Genomic DNA, 17,942 nt, shown 5'->3' on the forward strand with positions numbered 1-17,942 from the left:
CGCTGCCGCAGGAATGCTCTCGCGGCAGCGCTGTACAGCTGCAAGTGTAGCCATACCCTCCTGAGGCTATGGCTACGCAAAAGAATATACAGATGTAAACTCTAGTGTAGCTGCTCTAATTACTTAATTACTCCAACCCCCCTTAGAGGGCTTTCCCTCTACCCTCCCACTTCCTTAGTTCTTGTCCTGGAGACAGCAAGCTGCAAAAAACCAGAAGTCCAAACAATGGAATGTTTATTGGGGTTCATTTCCAGCAAGCATGATTCCAATTTTCCCACCCACTTCCTGTTTGACCCCAGTTTATATAGTAATAGTCTCAGCTATACCTTAACCAATCGTTTTACTGAAATTTAACTAACCAATCCTAACATAGTGTAACAATTCTTTAACCAATTATATCCCACTACCCTAATTAACTTAATTTTGCTAGATGTAATTATACAGCTAACAAAAATTAAAGAACCAGACAGATTAACAGTAGAAAAGTGGGGGCCATAAAGATAAAACAATACAGAAATGAGGGTTTCACAGTCACAACCATTGATCCTATTGGGATCCAGGAAACCACAACCATTGAGAGGTGACTTCTTGCCAGACAGGATGCTATCAAACTGTTTTCTTTAACCATCTTAAGATCTCTTCCTTTATCTGGTCGTGATGGGCACTATCAGGACAGGATCATCTTCCTAACAGCCCAATACCACCTTATTTCAGTGTGACTGGTTTGGAATGTGAGGATGTGACCTTGGGCTTCGCAGTTTATGGCTGCCCCTGCTGCTTAGCCAAAGGACAAGGCCTCAGACTATCCTAGTGAGAGAAGGCCCATACACAGGCGGACTGTGATTTTGATTCTTTGTTTTACACCTCTATCCTATAACTAGCTAAAGGATAAAAATACACTTAAGTTGTATAGGCCTTTACAGGCAGGCCTGCATATCCTCCTCTCCCCACCCCCCTGCGCACACGAGTGATGGTAGCTATGTTGGCAGGAGAAGCTCTGCCATGGACATAGAACTGTCCACACCTGCACTTATGTCGTCATAAATGATGAGGGTAGCTAATTCACACCCTTGAGGGACATAATTTATGTCAACTTAAGCTGTAGTGTGTACATAGCCACGGTGTGATGAAAGAAAAGCAAGTAGCTTTGACTCATCAGTAGTCCTGATCAAAGGAGTTGCTTAGTAACAGGAAATGGAGTTTCAGCTTTCTACAGTAATTCAGCCAAGAGCTCACCCCTGTCAGTTTCAGCATGCTCAAAGCACTGTAGTTTCTGTGAAAAAGGGGTGCGAAGATGATGTCGGATGCTAAACGTTTGTCACATGCCCTTTTAAAAAACACAGCAAACCTCAAATGATATTCCCCCACACACACACACACAAAAGAAAACCTGCGATAGAAAAATCAAGCAATTCACGTGCAAGCTGAGGGATGTGCTTGCCATGCTTCCTGCAGCCCCCATTGGCCTAGAGTGGTGGGAGCTGCGATTGGTCGAACCTGCAGACACGGCAGGTAAACAAACCAGCCCGGCCCACCAGGAGCTTTGTCTGATGAGCCGTGTGCCAAACGTTGCCGATCCCTGTGTTAGATGCACAGTTTTAATAGAAAATTCATTTTTCATAGGATTTTTTCAATAAAAATTCTGAGCAGCTCCTATTATTATTATGAGGCTGTAAGCTCTTTCTGGTAGGGACCATTTGTTTTTCCTGTGTTTGTACAGTGCCTTGCACAGTGGGCCAACCTGCAATATAAAAGTTAACTAATAACAGCTGTGTGATTGGGTTTTTTTTTTTCTAAATTGATCTTCTTGCTCCTAGGTGCGAAGCAAAGATGGGGTTTGCTGAGGACAAGGTTTATGAGTACATTAGGGAAAACATGTCCGACTTCCATCACACCCGGGTGCTCCAGCTGATTCGTCATCTACCGTGTCTCTCTGATGCAGACAGGGTAATGCTTTTATTCTTTAACTCTGTTTTCTTTGAACCTGCCTTGCTAGTTCAGGTGCACATGTGTGGGAAAGGGGCTGGAGTAACAGTAGATATCATCCCTCCACAACTCTAACCCCCTGTCTCAAGGAACCAACAGCTTCACCCAAAACTGAAAAATGCTCAGTGTGCTAGATCAGTGTTTCCCAAGCTTGGGATGCCGCTTGTGTAGAGAGAGCCCCTGGCGGGCTGGGTCGGTTTGTTTACCTCCCTTGGCCCACACCGCTTCCAGCGGCTCCCATTGGCCTGAAGCAGCGAACCGTGGCCAGTGGGAGCCGCGATTGGCCGTACCTGCGGACACGGCAGGTAAACAAACTGGTCCGTCCTGCCAGGAGCTTTCCCTACACAAGTAGCAACCCAAGTTTGGGAAACACTGCTAGATCAAAGCTTAGAACACCAGTGTACAAATAGTTGGGAAGAACAAATAGAAAACAACAAGCTAGACTGCTCTAGATTCCTGGCCAGAACTATCAGCCCCGATAGGCTGGGGATCGAACCTGTAACCTCCAGAGCTAGCTCCATGAACTGCTACAGCTTGAGCTAAAGAATCAAGTCTCTCATGATCTAGGCTCACACCCTTTATGGTGCAGGCAGAGAGACAGGACACACATTGCATGGTGACCAGTGGGTTACACTGCCAGATCCCTCATCACAGGGTGAGGTGCAGAACTAAGGCAGCCTCTTGACAAATGCAGAATTGGTGGCTGCAAACTAGAGGTGGATACTGGGAGGCATAAAGCCCAGTCCAAACCCAGAAGGAGTAGCCATGCAGCCAGTGGGACACTGATGCCAGAATCATAACTAGGAGGGAGCACAATACAGGCTCAGATTTTTTTTTAAATATTGAAAAGTGAAGAGGGGTGGGGGTGGGGATGAGAGACAGAGATGGCATCATGTTACCCAGCATGAAACGCCTCCGTCCTGGGCAGGGCACCTGAGAAGTCTGTCTTGTTTTTAAGGAGTTTGTCTATCTCTCTCTGTGTGGATTGTGTTGCCAGTAAAGAAGAATTCTTGGCTTGAGCTCTGTGTGTGTGTGTGTGGTAAGAAAGAGGGAGAAAACCACTATGTGTGGGAGGGTTTTGTGGCAGCTGCGTCTATAACTGCTGCTGCTCAGTCAGTCTCCGCCTAATTAGAGCATGGAGCTGCTTTCTGCAGCCTGGGCTCTCTGCATCTCGGGGACACGCTCTTCGCCCTGCTGGTTAAGAATAGCCTATGGAATTAGGAAACCTAGGAATTGCCAGACTGGATCAGGTGCATCTGGTCCCTGTCTTGCCTCTGACTTCGAGGAGCACCAGATGGTTCTGAGGAAGATGCAAGAACCCTGCAGGGGGCAGAGGTGGGGTAGTCTGTGTCCGCAGAAAGGTCTCCTCCTGAGCCCTAATAGTGATCAGCTTAAACTGTGAAGTATGAGGGTTAATATATTTTTAGGCCTGTGGCCACTCTAGCTCATGGAGACTATGGTCTTGGCATGCACTGCTCTATTCTGACTAGCAGGTGGGCTGCTGAGCCTCAGTCACTGATTTCTCCCCCACCCCAAAATGCTTGAAATGTAAAGAGAGCCGTACAGCAGGGTTTGAACAATAGTGCCCCTTCCTACCCGCCCTTCATTACTCTGTTCCCTCCTCCCTCCCTAACCGAACCTCTGCTCCTGCTGCTCTCCAGCCTTGGCTTGCTTCCGGCTTTCGCCTGCTCCACCATCTAGAGCTCCCACTGGCTGTAGTCCTCCCAATAGGGAGGTGGGATGTAGGGTACAACATGGAGGGTGCTCGAGGTTGCATGAGCTGTAACTGCTTCCAGCCCTCCTGCTCTGTTGTCCCCCCTTTCTGAGCACCCTACTCCTATCCTGTGGCATCCCTGCTTGTCCTGCCTCTGTGCAGACCCAGTAACGTGTTACCATCCTGCCTTGCAATTCACCTTGCTGCTTGACCACGGGACCACCTCCTAGTGCACAACACAGAACTCTGCCAAACTGCACCGCGACTTCATGATGGGGCCTCACCTCCCTGGAGCTTCATCTCGCTCTGAGCAACCCTGCCAGCTGACTCCTGGCCAAATTCCTCTACCTCGGCAGGACCCCAGGCGCTGAGCTGCCGAGAGCTTTGTCTGACTCCTGCTGGTACTGACGAAACCCCCCGTAGCCGGCCCCGTTCTCAGTGTTCTCTCCCTGCTGATTTTTAGGAAGAGATTGAAGCCTATGACGACAGGAAAGGGAACGAGTTCGCCGTGTGGAAGCTCTTCGACTACTTGAAATGCAGGAGTGGCTGGGTGAAGGAGCTCATTGAGGCGCTCAGGAAGAACAGGCACCATGATCTCGCAGACAGGGTTCACTGCGAGTACGATGCTCACCAAGTCGGTAAGTTGCCTTGCAGTACCTGTCCCTTAGTACCTGCTGCGCTCTCTTAGCTGCCCGGCCCTGGGGCGTTCTCTAGCTTCACCACGGTATCTCAACGCCTCGCAGTCTTGACTGTGAGGTAGGGCAGGGCTGTTATCCCCCAGGTCCAGGGGTCCAGGTTGTCAGAGGGGCCTAAAGCTGCCAGTAGACACCTTGTGGGATTTGCGAAAGCACCGAAGCTGGTTTCAGCACCAAACTCCCATTGAAATCAAACAAACACCTCTGAGGATCTGGCCCTAAGTGACTTGCCCAGGTCACACTGGCAGTCTGTGGCCAAGCTGGGATTTGAACTCTGGTCTCCCAAGGCCCAGCCTAGTGCTGGGAATGGGCGATGCGAGGATCACTTGATGATCACCTGTTCTGTTCATTCCCTCTGAGGCACCTGGTATTGGCCACTGTCGGAAGATGCTGGCCTAGATGGACCTTTGGTCTGACCCAGTATGGCTGGTCTTATGTTCTAGCCACTGGGCAACCCTTCCTCCACTGAAACAATGCTGTTCCTTTCCCATTTCCTGGAAGTCTCTTTGGTGCTATCACTGCTGTCATTAGGAGGGTGTGTGTTCTAAGTATACAACTCTAATCAATGGTAGAGACCACCGCCAGTAACAAAGCTGACTCCTCCATCCCTCCTGCCTGCAGGGTTAATAAATTAAATTAACCCCAGCCTTACCCCTCTCCTGACCCACCTCCTTCTTGAAAGCTTGGTGATGCATCTGCTCTGGAAGTCAGCAGGTCCCAGCTGTGCTAGCAGGTTCCAAAGCTGAGGGCTTCTCCTCAGAAACAGCACCTGCCCCTTCCCCTTGTTAAAACCTGCGGGCTGCTGGCTCCAGCCCGTCGGTTGATCTCATCTCCAGTGGCACTGCCCAAGGAGAGGGGCAGGAAGCTGGCACCCCAAATCACTGAGGTTGAATCCCACATGTAGAATTGCAGGGCACAGGGATAAGGTAACTACTGTAGCTTTGTGCTGAGGTTTCTGAGTGGCCTGAAGGTGCAGCCCCATGTTATCCGCTTTGCAGTAATTCAGACTCGAGGTGACAGAGACCTGCATAACTGTAGCGAGGTTTGGCCCCCCTTCAAGCAGGTTGTGACTCTTCCTTCCAACTGCATGGGACAACTGGAGAGCCAATGAGACGCATCCCCAGCTTGCAGACTGGTGTCGCAAACATCCGTCAAACTCCCTCAGCACAGGGAGCAGCAATAAACCTCACCAGGTCTTGGGACTGCCTCGGCCAACCTACAAGCCTTGTCCAAACCTCCGTCTCTGCTTGGCATAGGGTAAATGGCACTGTCACACACCAGTGGGTTGGGTAAGATGGGGAGAGAACCCTGTGCATCATCCACATAGAAAATATGGCCTCTGGGCCCTTCACGTACTAGCAAGTCCACGTTGGATGAGCGGCGTGGTAGAATGGGACCTCATGAAGACAGAGGAGTTCAGCGCAGGATCCTGTCTGTCCTGGCATGCTTGGCTCTGGTGCTTAAGCTAACGCTCCCTTCCAGGGACAAATGGGAGAGGTCTGGTGGCAATAAGGTCACCTTCTGGAATCCACCTGTGCGTGCCACAGCCTGGCTTTGAGCTTCTAGGGATGCTGCAAGTCCCTCTGCTCACCTGGAGCGGCGCCTGGCTGATCAGCGAGGGGGTGGAGGCTAACTTGAGAGAGGATTCTGCAGGAGGTCAATAGTTCTTGGTTTCTCTGGAGGTGATCTGTGCCCTGCCCTGCGTATAGATTGTATTTGAACTCATATCTTTTTGTAATGAGCCAGGGCTTGGTGTGCCAGACAGATCTAAATACTCTGTAGCCTAGGTGAGATGAGGTGGGGTCTCAGCCCGGTTGCTAGGGGATGTGTCCATTTCACAGGAAGTGCTGTCACAGTGACAACAACTGTTCATTGACTGTCTCAGCTGAGAGCTGGGGCGTGAAATGAGCCATGGAGAGTGAAAACTCCTCTCTCCCTCATAGAGGACACACCTCTGAATGATGGTACCTTTGTTGGCGGTGCCTGGTTTCCCTCTGATTAGGCAGAAAGCTTTCCCTCTAGGGCCACTCCAGTGCCAAAGTCAGCCCCTGCTGGTACTCCCCATCTTCCATATTACAGATCACTTCAAATATTCTGTGCTCACTCTTCCTGCAGGTCCTCGGAGCAAGGCACCACTTCCTGCTGTGAATAACTCTCTGCCTAGCTACACGTCGGTTTGCTCTCAGATGCTGCCACCGACTGCTAATCCTGATCCTCGGTGCACTGGCCCCACCTCTGCGAACAATCCCCACATGCTTGCATTGCCTAGGCAGCCAGCAAGTCTCCCAGGGTCTGGCGCACCCCTGCCTCCTCAGACTAATCCGTCTGGAGCGGAAAGCTGCCATGATCTGGGGAAATACAATACTCCTGTGCAAGAAATGGAGCCGATGGCAAAGCAAAAGGTTTGTTGGTCTCTGAGAGTGTCCTGTGGCACCAGATCTCTTGGGTTTGGTTGACAAGAACCTGACTCTTAAAACTGGGCTGAGTTCCTGCCCGTGTCCCAGCCCCCCTGCGCTGTTCTGACTGCTCAAAGGGGCTAGAAGGCAGCCAGATCTGGCTACCCCGCAGGGTGCGGGAGCACTCAAGTGGCACATTGCCAGCATCCCTGGCTCCTGCCACCCATTCCATCCAAAGCAGATGCGCTTCAGCCTGGTGCACATGGTCCAGAGATTCAGGGTGTTACAGTCAGCTGCCTGATACCCACCTTTGCCATGGGCTTGATAGATTGGGGGCCAGAAGGCAGTCTGGACCCTTCTCTCTCTCTCTCCGACTGGTGCTGCCATTGCTCCAGCCATGGAGAAGTGGCTGCAGCATGTGCTGGGTACCCTGTCAGTCACGTTCTCTCTCCGGATGTAGCTGTTCCATTCTGCATGCCCCGGCACACAGCGATTCCCTCTGATTAAAAGGCGACCTCAGTGCTAGGGAAGTGCTGGATTGTCACCCCGTAATTCCCACACGCCTCGAGGCAGGGGGGAACCCAGAGTGACTCCCTCCAAGGCTGAGGAGGAAAGCTAGTCCCCATGTCCATTCAGGACGTGCTGCTTTCTGGAGTTCAGCAACCAGAGTAAAACACCCCCTCCCAGCCTGTCGACCCGGGCTTAGTTGTAGCGGCAGCGCTGTGGAGAGAGGATTTTGGACGCCAGGGCTCTGTCTCCTTCAGAACACAAGGCTTGGGGTCTGTCTGTCCCGCGCCTTACACAAGGGAGCCCCTGTCCCAATTTGGGCCCAGAGAATAACTCTCTTGTGGTTTAAACACATCTTGGTTTTCCTTTCAGGTTACAGAAGATGCCCTGACTCCATGGAGGGAAGCTCCGAGTTCCCAACCCACTGGGAATGCAGCACTAGCTGATCTCAGGGCATCACAGGAAGGCAATAACCATGGAGATGGTCTGGCCCCAGCAGCAGTCCGTTTATCTCCTGGATCACCAGCAGGACACCTGCTGGCTTCTGGGGCGGTTCCCAAAGAAGAGGTGGAAGTGGCCCAGCCAAGCAGACCAGTACCCGACTCGAGAGGACAGAGTCAGGACTGGGCTGGCCGCCAGCAGCATCCGGTCTGTGTGAGCGGTGGGTATTTTGGGAACATGAACCACCTGAACGTTGGGAACAGCAGAAAGACATCCATGCCTGGAGAGCCTGTTCAGAGAGGGGAGCCGGCCGCCGCTCCTAGCCCAGAGGATTTCAAGAACCAGCCAGAAGAGGTTTACTATTCTTCTTTGGAGCGCTCTCCCCTGGCTTCCAGTGCCAACAGAGATGTCCACGGAGATGGGCAGCAGCCTGGAGATTCGCTCCGGGAACAGAAGATTCAGGCTTTGCAGGGTTATGAGAATGGGAATCTGACGAGCAGCATGGTGGATGTTCGTGACCCTGTCCTCCTGCAGATCCAGTTTGATGCAGAGCAGAAACGTGCCCAGGGGCAGAGAGACCATGGCGGAGAGAGGGATGCGTTTCCCCCACACCAAATCCCCACGGACCTCAGTGAGGATGTGACTGCTCATGATTTGGGAGCATTACATCTTGGCACAATATGCTCAGCCAGCTCCTCTGAAAAACTGGCTTCAAGGCCCTCCAGTGGACCTTCCCAGTGGATCCCTGAGCAGAACCCAGATAGCGGCATCAATTCCCACCATGGTGAACGTTCGGGAGGGTGCCTAGCAGATACCCTGGGAGTTGCCAGTGGATTGGCAAACAGCAGGGGTAAGAGCTTTCCCCCATAGTATTCACACAGGGGCATTTTAGTCTGGTCCTGCTGCAAAGGGGGCAGCATCTTCAACACCAGGGATGAGCTGCGGACATTGAAACTTGTGATCAAAATTGCACTGGCTTTCAGGTGCAGTGTCTGTATAGCCACTGGCTTCTCCTACCCCCAAGCAGAATTTGTTGGGGGCAAGGCAGGGAGGTACACTTAGAGGTGCATCCAACTCAATGCAAGGCTGTTCTTGGTATTGTGCCACTCCCCTCCTTGTGAAACTGGCTGGCCCACTCGCTGGCTAAGAGCAGCCAAAGCTGAATTCCTCACAGCTCATCAACTCTGTGGTGGGCCAAGGCCAATTCACAGCCCTCCTCCCCCCAGCACCTGGACCCCAGGCAAAAGTAACTTGTTAATACAATTTCCCTGTAGGAAACAGATGTACACCCAGAACTGAGGGACAGTCTCTTGGCCTAGTTACACACCTGAGACTTGGGCCTGGTTTGTCAATAGGTTTGCCAACCTGCGCTGCCTTCAGTTAGGTTTGCCAGGGGAAAAACAGACCAAATGTGGTGACACCACCTGAGACCAAGCCAGATTTGGCTGTCTTGGGCTGAGTTTCAATTTGGGTTTGAACTTGGAGACTTGGAGTAGAGGGGGTTGTTGACCTCCCATGAGCCAAAACCAGAAAATGGCTCCCCGTGAACCCCTGCAAAGTGGAGATGCTGGTTGTAACAAGAGAGTGAATGTGACTGTTGCTATCTGTACCAACCCAGCTGACGTTTTTTTTACAAAGACTCTCCCCAGTAGTAGGTCCAAGTTGTAGAGTTGTGTTGCACACCAAAGCGCTGTGACAGACAGAACCAAGAGAGCCCCACAGCAGTCTGGTCAATCCAACTTCTCCCTGTGGGCCAAGCACCTTGCTCAGAGCCTGAAGGTACTAGAGAGATGAGTTTGGGAGCCAGCGACCTTAGCTACTTCATCAACATGGGGGATAGAAAAGAAAGCTATAAGCTGGAGCACTTACCATCTTTCAGTGCGGGAGGACAGGCAGAGGGATGAGGTGTGAAGGGTGGGGCTTTGCATGGTATTGGCAGCAGATGGGTGTTAGATAACTGGGAATGCTACACAGCATCCTCAGTTATCTGTCTACCTGGAATTGACCAAACTTCTTAGCTCAAATTATAGTACAATGGAGGTTACTAAATGCCTGACCTGCATCCATTTCTTAGCATCTCTCATTAGACCAGTGGTTCTCAAACTTTGGGTCAGGACCCCAAAGTGGGTTGTGACCCCAATTTTAATGGGGTCACCAGGGCTGGCTTAGACTTGCTGGGGCCCAAGGGCTTGGACTTTGCCCCCCCAGGGTGGCGGTACTTGGGTGGGCTCAGGCTTCGGTTCCCACTGCTGAGGTCCTGTAGTAATTTTTGTTGTCAGAAGGGGGTCACAATGCAGTGAAGTTTGAGAACCCCTGCATTAGACCCATCACCCTGTGCCCCACAGTCACACTCCTGTTCTCTTTCATGGGCCTGCTCCAAAGCTCTGAAGTCACTGGGGGCATGTAGACGGGCAGACTCACCCCTGCAGCGCCTCCTGCTGGTGTCTTCCAGGAATTAGCTTGATTCAGCTCTGGAGCACCCTCTGCAGGCTGGTGATCCGCCTGTCCTCTGGCCCCCATGTCCCTCCCTAGACCCAGTGGCCTCTTTCCTGGGGTGCTGTCCCCTGGCAGTAACCCCCTTCTCTCAGTCTTAGAGTCTCCCCTCCCTAGGGAACCCCCCACCTACTATCCCCACCTTGCCTCAGTATATGGCTACTGCCAGTCATTGTCTAGCCCCACACCGTGGGGCAGACTGCAGTATCAGCCTACTCATCACTGGCAAGGAGGGTTTGGACCTGCTGCCTTGGCCTATCCCCTGGGCTGCCCCCTGCAACCCCCAGTACCTATTAGCCCAGTGCTACGCTGCAGCCTGGGACTTTCCAGGCTGGAGCTCCCCAGCTCCTCTGCCTTTCCCCAGCCCTGCTTCACTCAGGTACCTTGTGTCTAGCTCCCTGCAGCCAGGCCCTTCTCCCTCTATAGTTAGAGACTCCTGAGCCCCTGCCTCCCAGCCTCTTTATATAGGTCAGCTGTGGCCTGATGGGGTGTGGCCCAGCTGCAGCCACTTCCTAATCAGCCCAACTTAGTAGCCACAGCCCCCTCCATGCCCCTCCCCCCGGGGCTGTTTTTAATCCTTCAGGGCAGGAGCAGCTGTCCACCCTGCTGCAGGGCATCTTTCCGTTGACATCAGGGCCCTTTGGCTCAGACCCCTGTTGTACACGTGGTTTGTTAACAATGCACTTCATGTTTGGCAGGCCTAATGCGGAATGTCCTGCTCCCCTCCCTTTTTTCTGTTTGGAGCAGGTATAACATTTTCCCCCTGTACAAGAAAACCAAGAAACGTGGCTTCATAAAGAGGCACCAGATAAGAGAGACTCCTTCTACCCTGGAGACTACCCCCTCCCTTGAACTGGGACTTTCCCATTGTTAATAGTAAAATATTGTGTGTGGGGTTGGGGGGGAGCTTACAACTCTCATTCCTTTCACGCATCCTGATTAATACACATTGTGCCTTGTTCCTCTCCAGATCCTCAAAGCAAAGTCCAGATCCCAACTCCTGCACCTCACGTGCTATGCCCAACTTCGACTCCTGGGCCCAGCAACGTTCTTCCAACCGGTTCCCCCATCCATCCCAGTATGACTAGCATTAACAGAGTTCTCAAGCTCTCCAATGCCATGCCTGCTGTGGAATTCCCTGACCTTAGTGGCTTCTCCTCTACTGCTGTGATTCCACCTAGTTCGCCTGCATTGCCTTCTGACCCATCAGGGCCAGCGTTCAACAGCGACCTGGGTGAGCTGAAATCTCCCATCCAAGAGCGCGAACTGCCAACGAGAGAGACAGACAGCAGCAGCAGCTCCATGCCAAAGGAGAACGTAGGTTGTCATGTGTGTTGGGGGTGTGTTCACCTTGATCCTGTTGTATACAACACCCCCAAATGGTCTTGTGCTGCCCGAGCTACTGTTTCCCGCAGAACCGTAGCCTATAAGAGAGATCCTGCCAAACAAACTCCTTTTAGCCTGGACCCTTTCTGCAGGTTTTTTTCTCTCCATTCTCCTTGCCCTGTCCCAGAGCTTTGTTTAAGCCGAGTGAGGTTCTAATGGTAGAATAAGGCAGCACAGTCCATAATCGTGGCTATGAAGGGCCTGAGCCCAAGCCCACTGAAGTCGGTGGAAAGACTCTCATGCCCCAAAGATTGGCAAAGCCTATTTTGTAGGTCACCTATCTATCCCTTGGCATAGGGGAGTAAACAACATTGCATACTGTAGTGGCTTGTACCGTCTTCTGTGTCCAAAATGATGGGGCCTCCCCCACTTCCCTTGGTGGGTAGATCTCACAGTTAGGAAGCTTCTCCTTCGACAGCCTGGAATTTCATCTTCTTAGCTTCATCCCAACCCTCCTGGTTAGACTCCTGCGCATTGCACTGAATACTTCCCCTCCCACCTTGGTGGTTACAATTTGCAAATGCTTGTTGGCTCAGGTGTCGAACCTCCCTCCTGGTTGTCCCCAGGGCCTTGTCTACGCTTGGAAGTGGCCCTGATAGCAGCCGTTGGTGTGGCTGCCATGGGGCAAGACCTTATTTGCAGACAAGGGAAGTGGAGATTTGCCCCAGCCAAGCTGCCCGTTAACTCTTCTCCCCTTTGTTTGTAAATCAGTCCCTCCAGCCTCGTGTTTGTTTTAGCGGCTAGTGTCTCTGTCCTGTCCCGTCCCCCCCAGTTTATCTACCTTTCTTCCATCTTTTCCTCACCGTCCTCATCCCAAAGGGTCCTCCAGAGCCCGGATAACCTCCTTTCCCCATACCTCCAGCCGAGAGGAGCTAGTTATGACCTGTGTTCCCTGTAAGCTGTGCACTTGGGTGACCGCGCTGGAGAGATTCAAATGCTGCCCAGCTGATTAGCAGAGCGTGCACAATGGCAGCGTGTGTTCAGGTGCCCCCTCCCCCATGTCGCTCCCTCTTGCAGTTGCTCCCAGGACTTGGGGGTGGGATGGGGGGGAGGAGGATGCTGATGTCTGGGTGTCCCCCTCCCCCAGCCCCGTATCCCATCTCCGCAGAGCAGGCCAGAGAGGACAGCCTGGCTCAGGAGACCTCAGAGTGTTCAGTGAGTATCTGCACGCACGCACGCGCGCACACACACACACACACACACACACACACACACACACAGTCTAGGTACTTCCTGCAATGCACATATATTCTCTGTAATTTTATCCTTTCAAGGTGTGTTATTTTAGTGTTTTGACTGGTCTATGCATTTTGTAATTTTTATTTCTCTTACAATTAAATGTAATTCTTTGAGTAGTGAGTTCTATAATGCCTAACCTGTCCTGGCTGGAGTAATTATCCCTATTGTAACTTTTTACAAATATATATTATTTCTACTGGTGGCACAGATCCACACATACCTGATGCACATAAAATTTATTCTGCACATGCATGGAAAAAATTAGAGGGAACATTGGCTACAACCCCTCCTTCCGAGCCACGCAGTGTTGGGAGGGATTGATGTTAGCCTGGGGGCAGACTGAAGCTGGGTTTGCAGCACTCAGCCCTGAAGCAGGAGGTCGGGTGCCAGCAGTGCTTCCAGTGACATGCGTCAGTTTGTGTCTAACTAGCCCCTGTTGTTGTCTCTTGAAGGCAAATCAAGTGCCAAAGCCCCCTGCTCCGAGTGTGACCCGAACCAGTCCAGGGATCCCTGGGAACACAGCTGGCACCACCGCGAGGGAGGCAGAGTGGGAGACCGAAAACACCTTGCCAGACTCCCCTGGGGGCTGCCAAGCGTTCTACAATGAGCTGGATGAAGAGGTGGAGCTCAGCAAGCCAGGCATGCTAATCTCCACCGGAGGCATGGAGGAGCCAGCCAAGAAGCAGCCAGAGTCATCCGAGACCCATGTCCAATATTCTGGGAGGTCTGATCGCTTCGTCTTCAGCGGTGAGTGCTCTCTGGACAGCAATCCCCTAATGATAAGCGAATCCAGCAGTGCCTGTTCCAATTCCAGCAGAGCCCAGAGGAATCAGCCTGAAGAGAATCACTACTTCTCTCGCTCTGACCACCGCCCCCCAGCTTGGGCTGCCAGCAGTGACCCAAGAAGAGATGAGGCTATGAAAACCAGCAGAGCCTCCTTTCCACCAGAGAGCAGCAGCACCTGGGACAGCACAGCTGTGGGAACTCATGAAGTCCATGTAGTTGAGTATCCTAGCACTGATCTGAGGGAGGCTCCCGACCTGAGGGTTGTAGCCAATGCCTATGAAAACCCATCTCTAGCCAGTTCTGGCTCCCTCAGGAGGCTCTCTGAATATTCCAACTCTCCTTGGAATTCAGAAGCCCTGCCAGAAAGTTCCCCCCAGAACGATAACAGGCCAAGGCGAGACAGTGATGGGACATCCTTTCCCTTGAAGGACTATATACTACCAGCTGCCGTTGCTGCTTTCACTTCTGTTGTGGCTTTCCTATTCTATAAGCATCTGCGGAATTAGGAGTCAAGCAGAGTGGAGAGATTGTAGAGCATCACTTTGTTCAGCCACAAAGTCAACAGTAAACTTCATGCTTAGCTTTCTCTTACATGGGCATTTTAACTGGCATACTTAAGACTAGTCTGGAGGGTAGAATTTCGAATGCACTATTCAGTCTTCTTTGGAAATGAGGCATGAGGCCCCAGATGCCTGACCCCCTTTTGCTCTTCTCCATCCTTGTTGTCACCAGTTGCCTTTTCATATACTTTCCTTCTCCTGCTGCACCTCAACCCCCAATGCATGCCATCGCCGATGGACCCTTACTTGAGGCAGTGAAATTCGCAACCCCTTCCGCAGATGCTCATTATCCACACCTGTCTGTGGGCCAGTGCAGTGGAAGGGGGTACCAAAGAGACAGGTAGAGGCTTTCTACAAGAGAGAGCATGTTGTCCTCTGAATCATAGGATTCCTACTGCCAGCTCTGAAAGAAGGAGTTCCGTTTCCTTGCAGAATCTGAAGTGTATGAACATCAAGAAAGCGCAGCTGGTCTCTGCTGCTAGGTTTCACCCAACTTTAAAATCCTGGTGCATGGAGAGGGGCTGGGCACTGTCTCCTGTGCAGGTACCTGACCAGGGATACTACCTTGAACTCAAACGTGGTCCATTGAGGGCTCTTCTGGCTTTCTCCTCCAGCCGTGCCTCGTGATTGGGTCTGTGTTCACTATCCCCTTCCTTCTTGCCATGTGTTTTTGTATGACTGACTAGGATGGCAATTCAGGATCATCTGCTCTCACTGAGTTGAATGGCTGTTCTGCTGGTACAACTATTCACTCGCGGCGGGGCTAGTATGAGCCCTGTTTGCCAGTCAGATCCCAATGGCAACTAGGCCGTTTGCACTGGAGTGAATTTCACCCTTCGCTTATACCTCACTGGCTTGAATCCAGATCAGATCAGTAACTTGGTTGTTAACATCTAATGCCTTTTCAGTGCCCTGTGTGAAATGAGCAGGGTCTGAAGATCTCCTGCTCAGCAAGTAACCAAGTTACAAAAATCCCACAGCTAGTCCCACTGATGGCAGTCCTAGCTGAGAGGCCCTGGTTTAAAATGGAGGTTAAACTACCATTCTGTATGCCTACCAGGGGGTGGGGGGGACCCTCCAGCTTTGAGGCAGCGAGGGGAAGTTTGCACTGCAGCTTCCATGCTGTATCTGTTCTGTGACTAAGTAGAAAGGTCAAATTGACTGTCACCTTTCACTAGCACTAAATTCTCACCCCATGCCTGCAGGGGACACCATTAATCTTGTGGTTTTCCCTTCTCCTCTGAGCATACATTTCCCATACCTGTCATGTGGCGTAGCCTTAGTCAGAGCATGGGATTACATGTAAATGCAGGCATTTTCTGTTGCAGTACTAGGTCTCCAAATTGTCTGGGCATAGTTTTACTGTAGAATCGGGCTTTAAGTGGAAATGGGGGATGGGAATTAAGTAGTTTGAGAGAGCTCAGCCACAATCATGGCGATAGTAATGTATGTAACTGGGCTGTAGGTCAATTGACGCAACTGTCCAGCGGGATTCAAGGAACAGAGAATGTCTTTCCAGCTTCACTGCTCCAGCAAGGATGAGGTTTGCTCCTTTTCCTGTTGCATTGTCTCAGTAGTTTTGCTAATGAGTAGGGCCACGATTTTGGCAAGGGTATTTTATTGAAAGTCACAAGCAGGATATGGGACATAAACAATCAATCATGGCTATGTATACAGGGCGAGCATTAAGGGGTAGTAACAGGGCAATTGCCTGAGGCCTGCAAAGCTAAGTTACAGGTGGTGGGGCTCAGGCTTTAGCTTCAGTGGAATTTTGAGGAAGTTGCAGAGGTCTCATAAAAATCACAGAATCCGTGACTGACTCAAAGCCTTACTAATGAGAAATCAGCACAATGGTAGAGTGGCCATTTATGTGAAACTCCCCAGGTGTCAATGCTGCAAATGCTCAGGACCCGACAGTGTTCCCTGTTCCTTGGCTGACATGAAGATCATGTTATGGTAAAGGTTTTATAGTAAGCAGAAAAGCCAGGAAATTCAGAGTTAGACTTCCCAGAGCAGCTGTGTCTAATCCTGGTTTTGATACTGACAACCTTTGTGGCAAGTCACTTTACCTTGCAATTTGAATTTCTCCTATCTGCAGCGTGAGGATAATAAGGTGTACCAACCACAAAAGTGGGCTTGAGGATTAATTACCTGTAGTCTGGAAGCGTTACATGGGTCAGTTCCTCAGCTGGTATAAATCAGCGTCACTCCATTGCCTTGGGGCTGTCAATAGATTACATTACACATTTTTTTGTTATTGTCAAGACCCCCTTACTCCTTGTAACAAACATGCAAAATTAAGGACCTAATGCATTAAGTAATTTATGGACAGACCCTTGACTGCATTGTCATTAATGGAGCCTTGTGAAGGAGTGACCCACTGGCTGGTGTGCATAGGAGAGTTTGTTCTTCTGATGCCCCGTCAGCAGCCTCTATTGATGTTGAGCAGTCCACTTCCTCCCATGACTTAGCCCTCTGGACAGGTCACATTCAGTCATACTCCTTTCAGGGTACCAAAACCACAGGCCCCCAGACATACAAGTAAACACCACATTCCCACTATCTTCAGGCCCCCTTTCTGTGCTCATGTCCTTAAGCCTTCCGCTGGGGTCCTCAAAATGGAGACATGTCAAACAGTACTAACTCAACTGTCTCCAATCCATCCGTGCTTACCGTGTTGGTTCCTCACTAAGTCCTCTTTCATCCCACCACAGCGAGAGACTTCACCTTCTGCAGCGTCTATTCACTTCTATCCCACCACTGGGATTTCCTGTCCGCCTGCAGCCTTCCTGACATCCTCACCCTTCTGGGCCTTTCTCTTCTTCTTGCAGGACCTGCCACTGGGGTGTGCCCTGCTCAACACCTGCCAGACATACCCCTTCCCGAGGTGCACCCGGACAATGCTAAACGGGGCCTTTGCGTCTTTGATCTTTTCCAGGGTTTTGTTCACTTGGGGGCGGGAGTAGAGGTTTGCACCATCATCACAGACCTAGACAAGCCCTGTGTGACAATCCTGTTTACACCAGCTGAGGATCTGTGCCATTAGTGTTAAAGTCTTGCCAAAAAATAAACACAATATTGTAAACACAATGAGGAGCGCTTGTGGTACCTTAGAGACTAACAAATTTATTTGAGCATAAGCTTTTGTGGGCTAAAACCCACTTCATCAGATGCAGATGGTGAAAAATACAGTAAGCAGAATATATACTCTAGCACATTAAAAGATGGGAGTTGCCTTACCAAGTGGGGGGTCAGTGCTAACGAGCCAATTCTATTAAGGAGGAAGTGGCCTATTCTCAATAGTTGACAAGACAGGGTGAATACCAAGGGAGGGAAGATTACTTGTGTGGTGCTAACGAGGCCAATGCAATCAAGGTGGTCCATTCCATTTCCAACAGCTGACAAGAAGGTGTGAGTATCAGCAGAGGGAAAAGTACTTCTTGTAGTGACCCATCCACTCCCAGTCTTTATTCAGGCCTACTTTGATGGTGTCCAGTTTGCAAATTAATTCCAGTTCTGCAGTTTCTCGTTGGAGTCTGGTTTTGAAGACTTTTGTTGAACTGCCACTTTTAAGTCTGTTATTGAGTGTCCAGGGAGATTGAAGTGCTCTCCTACTAGTTTCTGAATGTTACAATTCTTGATGTCTGATTTGTGTCCATTTATTCTTTTGCGTAGAGACATAGGCCAAACTAGACAGTCTGTACACAAAAGAATAAATGGACACAATCAGACATCAAAA

General features: G+C 50.9%; 1 protein-coding gene across 2 annotated transcripts in view; it reads left to right on the plus strand.

Annotated features, from left to right (window-relative positions):
* Positions 1-17,373, plus strand: part of MAVS (mitochondrial antiviral signaling protein) — a 58,076-nt gene extending 40,703 nt beyond the window's left edge. For both annotated transcript variants that reach the window (XM_030563519.1, XM_030563520.1), the window contains exons 2-7: positions 1,818-1,947; positions 4,164-4,338; positions 6,511-6,797; positions 7,671-8,589; positions 11,203-11,549; positions 13,310-17,373. In XM_030563519.1, the coding sequence (XP_030419379.1) occupies positions 1,818-1,947; positions 4,164-4,338; positions 6,511-6,797; positions 7,671-8,589; positions 11,203-11,549; positions 13,310-14,149 (2,698 nt within the window). In that variant the 3' untranslated portion in view covers positions 14,150-17,373. The remainder of the gene's footprint in view (positions 1-1,817; positions 1,948-4,163; positions 4,339-6,510; positions 6,798-7,670; positions 8,590-11,202; positions 11,550-13,309) is intronic.
* Positions 17,374-17,942: the final 569 nt, after the last annotated feature.

This window comes from Gopherus evgoodei, chromosome 5 (genome assembly GCF_007399415.2).
Source record: "Gopherus evgoodei ecotype Sinaloan lineage chromosome 5, rGopEvg1_v1.p, whole genome shotgun sequence".
Classification (NCBI taxonomy): domain Eukaryota; kingdom Metazoa; phylum Chordata; order Testudines; family Testudinidae; genus Gopherus; species Gopherus evgoodei.